Here is a 6,967-nt window from a genome sequence, read left to right as displayed (position 1 = left end):
ATTAATATGTTTTAGTGTTTTTATTTAATTTTTTACTGTTGTGGGTTCCATACGATATATATCATAATTGATACTGTGGTGTTTGCGGATCAAACTGACCAAAATAAATAAATAAATAAATAGCCCCATAAATTACACTGAATAATAGTAAATATATATATATAGGTGGAAAGAGTAGAAAAATATTCTACTCAAGTAAAAGTACCACTACATTAATGAAATTTTACTACAAGTAAAAGTACCAGTCTAAAAATCTACTCAAGTAAAAGTAAAAACTAGCTCATTTAAAATTTACTCAGAATAAAATTACTTAGTTAAATTTTAACAGTGGGAACTAGGCAAAATATGAACAGACCAAGGGTGCGAACTCAGTTCCTGGAGGGCCACAGTCCTGCACAGTTTAGATATAACCCTAATTAAACACACCTGGTCCAGCTAATCTAATAATTTAGGCTTATTTGAAAACTACATGATATGTGTGTGTGCTGGAGCAGGGTAAGAACTAAACTCTGTAGTAACTGAGTTTGACACCCCTGGGGCAGGCCTATTAATCTCAAACTATAGTTGTTTTTAATTAAAATAATCAGTTATTTAGAATAATAAGACATTTGGGCTGCTACCATGCAAATCAGTATCAACAAATTCATCTCATCGGGAGAATAAAATGATAAAAGTGTCTAAAGTGTCTAATTTATCTGTTGCACAAAAGCAAAAAGAACAACTAATATTAACATTAAAATGAATGACATGCACAAGCTAGGCATAGTTTCTATTTATAACACGTGTTTAAAGGGTTGCGCAATTTAGCCAATCACAGACTCAGCTGTTGATTTCTGGAACGCAATGGCCAATCAATTTGCGTGCTCATCAATCCTCTCATTTTAACACACAAGTGTAGACACTGTGAAGGATTCATTGTGCATATATATTTATTGTGTTATAACAGAGCTTTATGAGATTGCTATTAACTGAGATGTCAGCTTTTAGTGAGAATAAAGGAAGTCTGCTGATGGCATTCTGCCATGCAAAACCATGCATGCAGCGATTCCTCTGGCAGCTGTCCATTGCTCTGTTGCTTTTTGGGGGGTACTCTGGGTTTGAGTCAAAATTCTGAGCCCTCCCCTCAAACAGCACACCAAATATGCATAATCTTTACTTTTTTATTATATGTAAGTGTGAACTTGTGAAATTATGTTTTATTAACAAAGTTTGGGAGGAACACATTCAGATAATTAATCTAATGAACACGAGAGGTGCCCAATCAATAATCGACCCAATTAAGTCAGTCACCTTTATTTATATAGCGCTTTAAATAAAAATACATTCCATCAAAGCAACTGAACAACATTCATTAGGAAAACAGTGTCAATAATGCAAAATGATAGTATAGTTAAATAGTGTCTGTGCATTTATTTGCAATCAAGTCAATGATATCGCTGTAGATGAAGTGATCCGACATTCGGAATTCGTGCCCTGCATGCGCGCGCACGCACACAGGGCAGCCATGCAATGTCTTGCTTAAAGGGGGGGTGAAATGCTCATTTTCACTCAATCTCCTGTTAATCTTGAGTACCTGTAGAGTAGTACTGCATCCTCCATAACTCAAAAAAGTATTTAGTTTTATTATATTCATAAGAGAAAGATAGTCTGTACCGATTTTTCCCGGAAAAACACGAGCGCCTGGAGGCGTGACGTGTGGGCGGAGCTAAAGAATCACGAGCGCCAGTAGGCTTTTGTGTTGAGAGCGTTTGGAAGCTGTGACATTACCGTGAGGAAAAAACATCCAAAACAAACCATGGCTAACAGTCAGATTCAGCCGTTTATTTATGATCCAGAATCAGATCCCGAGGCTGAAACTGAACGAGAGCAGCAGCAGCAACGACTCGCTCCGAGCGGGGCTCGAACCCGGGTCTCTGGCATGGGAGGCGGACGCAGTAACAAGGAGGCAGAGATATTTGAAGCAGTTTTACTCACCGCCTGCGGTTCCAACACATGATCGTGACCCTTTTTCCTTGGGATTGCATCATCCTTAAGAAATAAACGATACGCAAATCCGTCGTCAAACTGGGCTTTGTTTGTAAAACAAGCATCTTCGAAATGCAGGGAACAAACACAAACACTTGCTCCGATCAAACTCCGTTGATGCTCTGTAAAAATAAACTCCATCCACTGGTCCCTTGATGCTGTTTTTTCTTTGGTAATCTGTGCAGGGTTGTCTTGCCCTGGCAACCAAAAACACACTCCTTTTGTGACATTTCGCGACGCTCTCGCTCTGATCAGTGATTGTCTGTGCACAGCCCAGGGGTCAAGGAACTCGACCGGAAGTTGAAGTCGGGTGGGGGCTGCCATCTTTTAGCAGAACTTCACTTGCGTTAGCATTCCCATTGACTCCCATTCATTTTGGCGTCACTTTGACAGCGAATAACTTTACATCTGAGGCGTTTAAAGACTCCGTTTGTCCATTATTTATTTCTAAAGATACACGACAATGTATAAAGGGCTCCATTACCTTCTATGTTACATTATGGCCCTGTATAAACAGTTTTTATAAAAAAAATAACCACTCGTCTCTCTGTCGCATTACCGTACAGACAGGAGGAGAAGCTCGCAGGCAATTAACTTAATATGGCGTACTGGCGTTACATTTTAAAATACTATACAAAATAATGAATCAGAATACTTACTCCTGCTCACTCACGCCAAAGAACTCCCCGCTCAAACTCGCCGTCTCTGCAAGATTAACGATGGCAGTTTGCACGCACAGCTACTAGAAGATTTACATCTGTCAGACAGGTTGCTGACGTCGTCAAGCTTCGTTTGAGTCTGAGCGTCAGAAACGGAAGTGCTAAAAAACGCTAAAAATGGGCTTCACTTGTCTCAATTGAGTTCCAATGGGGTCGCTGTGTCCATTTCTTTTACTGTCTATGGCACAGCCTCTCTCTGCTCTGCTATACGGGAGCGCACTCTTCCGGCAGAAGTGCCTCAGGACCCATATAAGGAAATTCCGCTCCATCTAACGTCACACAGAGCCATACTCGAAAAAAACTTTCCGAAACTTGTGACAAACCGGAAGTAGTATTTTTGGAACAGAAATACTCCTTCAAACCTACAACTTAATTTTTGAAACTTTGTCCATGTTTAGCATGGGAATCCAACTCTTTAACAGTGTAAAAAACTCAGTATGCATGAAATAGCACTTCACCCCCCCTTTAAGAACACCTAAGTCGTGGTGAGGGTGAAGAGAGCACAGTACATGCACTCCCCTCACCCACAATTCCTGCCGGCCCGAGACTTGAACTCACAACCTTTCGATTGCGAGTCCGACTCTCTAACCATTAGGCCACGACTTCCCCTTAAGCAACAAATATTAGCGTAGATGCCATTCTTCTAATGATGTAGCAAGTACATAGGGTGTTATGGGAAGTGTTTCCGGTTCCGGTTTACTTAATTAATACAGTATATTTATATATTTATATATATTATTATATTATTATTTATATATATTATTTACATATAATATATATATTTTAATAAATATTTTAATGGATTTGGATATGAACAAGGATCTTATAATTAACAAGATAAGACAGGTCTATACACAGCAGACTTACCTCTGTTCCTTGACAGTTTTCCAGCATCCCTCCGCCACCCCTTCTCCGGTCCTAACCTTTAGAGCTCGGAGAATTACTTGTGCTTCAGTGAGAGCAGACATAACACAATTAATGCGGTCATTGCTTTTAGAGGTGGATGCCTGTTGTTTGGTGCAAAGTCCTTTAAGACCGTAATTATACAGAAATACTTTGATGACAGACTTTCCTCAGGCATGTCAGAACATCCAAAACAAAATAAAGATTCTGTGAATGAGATCGGTCCACTGGTTAGTCAGTTTATCCCGTCTCATAGCGCAGTCACATGACTTTTGGATACATTTTTTTATGCACATTTTTAGAATGTATGCGCATCTTGCTGTTTTTTTACACGATAATTCAAAATGCACATAAAAATAGGTAGATGGAAACATAGCTATAATTTGTTTAAGGTTTTGCAGAAAGTGTGATTATTTGACAAAAAGATTGTTGAGAATGTGGTCCAGAGAATGGGGTTTAGTGTCTTAGCAAATGTGAAAAACTGTAATCATGTTCGCAATATTAAAATAAAATACAAAACCGACATCAAGGCATGGTTCCTAAAGGAACTTAAAACTGGATTTCTGGTTGAACCATTAAACAGAATCGTTAGCTCACACAGGTTATAATTAATATTGATGATATGATTGCATGTGTGACATTAAATATGATCCTTTGCTTGTGTAATTATTTATCAGAACATCATCTAAATGACAGCAGATCCTCCGACAAACTAGAGCTGCTGTAACATGAAGTAATTTCATAATTCATGAACTTTATTGAACTGATCTGAATCAACACTGAATTGAGTGGAGCTGAATAATGACACTGCTATTGTTGTTGTTTTTTTTAAGACAATCTGAATTGTCTTATATTTGACAAAGTTTGCATTATTGAGTCTGTTACTTCCCTGTTTATTAAAACAATATGGATTTTATAGAAATAAATGAGCTCAAACAAACCCAAGGCTGAAAGAATGACGCACGTCGTGAACGTAATTGGCACAATTCTTTACTTTGGAAACAGACATGAAACCATTTTCCAATTTTACTCCTTAGATTCAAACTCACTTGAACAGAAAGGCTGATGTGTTTTCTTTTTGTTGGATTTTCTTGATTTTTAACATCAGTGCAGCAATATCTCCAATTAAACGCTGATAACAACACCAAGGACATTAAAAGAAGCCACATGTATTAGTTGGGTGCGTGTGAGAAGGTTCTCGTCTCTGAAAGGAAGAATTCTCATGCGATGAGAAGAGCCGATCCCGAGTGTAAAAGAGCCGGACAGATGGAGGCTTGTGTCCGTCTGCGATCGATCTGCATTAGAAAACTCCCTCCACACGTCAGAAAATCTTTGCCACAGCAAAAAAGAGCGGACAAACATAAAAACAGACCGTCTTCATTATTAAGAGCAGTCTGTTGGTTACTTAGGATTTTACATTTCACTGGTCATCTGTTAAACTTTCTGGTCTGAAACGGCCTCTTCTGCTGGTTTGGAGTCTTCGACGGTCTCTGCAAACACCACAAGAAACAGCTTCAGTTCCTGACACTCTTACAGACCGCTGATGAACCGCAAGTGGACGTGCTGTGGTCCAGATAATGTACATTACTGAAACACTTGCTCTCATGAATCCATCTCAGTCAAGAGCTTTCAGGCAAACCGCAAATGGATTCATACCTCTCACTCTCAGATAAATCTGTCAGATAAGTTCTGTCTAGCTTCTTTCAGCTTTTATATGCACGTTTATTGTACCATTGCTGCAAACCCAACTACACCCTCATAACACATTCAGGTCTGTTTCGACCCAGAAGAGATACATACATTTTATTTATTTTCATTTTTTATTTTATTTTTTTATTTTTTATAGAAATTTTGATGTATCTCTTCCGGGTCCAAAATGACCCGAACACAAAATGTTTGATATTTTGTTTAAGATTTCTTCCTTTACTTTGAACTTTACTATGAAAGAAAATATTAGAATATTAGAATATTAGAATATTAGAATATTAGTCTGTTGATGAAACACTGCAACAAGGTTGATTACTTTTTTTATCTGAAAGTGAAAGTTTATACAAAGAGTACAAGCAGTTTATTTTGACTGAAAACCTTTCATATATATATATATATATATATATATATACTTTTCATAATATTAATTGTTCTGTTGGAAATAAATATGTAGGTTTCATAAATTTGCATTGAAGCTTTTAGAAGCCGTCCAATTCAAAGGAATTTCACTAAATTCCATTCCATTGTTATAAATTTCACACGGTGATATATTCAAATATAATTTCTCATCAGTATGATGGAGTGGTTCATGTGTAATTGAAATGGCTAAGAATTTCAAAGGTTCTTTCATTCTCTAAAAGCTTGGTTTTAATTTATTTAAAAAAATTCCAACCAAGAAAGAATGGTTCTTTTAAGAACTGTTGAAAGGTTCTTTATGGGCACTGATGGTTCTATGAAGAACTTTTAAGGATCTTTAGGTTTCACCTTTTTTGTCTATTTGGTCTGTCTCCTGGCTCTCGGCAGCGTCAGGCACATCAGCTTGTTTGGCTTCCTCCTCCTCCTCCTCTTTCTTCTCCTTCTCCTCTGTGTTTACATCGGGGGTGGGGTTCTCGCCCGCTGTGTTCTTCACCTCTTTCGGTTTCTCCACCTCCTGCAGCTGCTCCTGGGCCTCCTCTTTAGTGGGTGTGTCTGAGGGGGCGGAGTTAGTGGTGATGGTGGGCGTGGCTTCAGCTACAGGCGAGTTGGGCTGCTCGACTGGTTTGCTCTCTTCTGCAGTTTCTGTAGAAACCTCAGCTGGTTTCTCCTCTGTTGGAGAGACTTGCTCCTTCTTTTCCTCTTCGGTCCCAGCAGACTCGTCTGGAGCAGCACCGTTCTGCTTGGTGGTGGCCTTTTGGGCATTCTCTTCTGGCTTGGTTCCATCCTGCTTGATCTCCTGATCGGCCTCTTCGTTCTTCTCAACCTGAGACCAGAAACACAAGACCATCAGGAACTCCACAAACACCAACGTATGCCAAGTGTCTGTGACTTAGAGCCATTTGTCTTATTAATTATACAGATAATTCAACTCACAAGATTCTCTTCAAACTGATGCTCCACCATGATACTAGTAAAACAGATAGTTCACCCAAAAATGAAAACTCTCTCAACATTTAATCACCCTCAATTTAATCCAAACCTGTATGAGTTATGCTTTCTGTTAAAGCATAAAAGAAGATATTTTGAAGAATGTGGGGAACCACACACTTTCTGGGAGAACTGCAACTTGAGGGCGAGTAAATCATGACAGAATATACATTTTGGGGTGAACTATCCCTTTAAGCTGAAATAGAGAT

The 6,967-nt window shown here is 38.7% G+C and overlaps 1 protein-coding gene across 2 annotated transcripts in view; it reads right to left on the bottom strand.

Annotated features, from left to right (window-relative positions):
• Window positions 1–4,621: 4,621 nt before the first annotated feature.
• The window catches only part of LOC127972210 (neuromodulin-like), a 5,460-nt gene continuing 3,114 nt past the window's right edge, over window positions 4,622–6,967 (bottom strand). For both annotated transcript variants that reach the window (XM_052575553.1, XM_052575554.1), the window contains 2 exons: window positions 6,120–6,594; window positions 4,622–5,137 (listed from right to left, as the gene is read on the bottom strand). In XM_052575553.1, the coding sequence (XP_052431513.1) occupies window positions 5,082–5,137; window positions 6,120–6,594 (531 nt within the window). In that variant the 3' untranslated portion in view covers window positions 4,622–5,081. The remainder of the gene's footprint in view (window positions 5,138–6,119; window positions 6,595–6,967) is intronic.

The sequence above is a fragment of the Carassius gibelio genome, chromosome B15 (assembly GCF_023724105.1).
Source record: "Carassius gibelio isolate Cgi1373 ecotype wild population from Czech Republic chromosome B15, carGib1.2-hapl.c, whole genome shotgun sequence".
Lineage (NCBI taxonomy): Eukaryota > Metazoa > Chordata > Actinopteri > Cypriniformes > Cyprinidae > Carassius > Carassius gibelio.
This window is presented reverse-complemented; position numbering and strand designations above follow the sequence as displayed.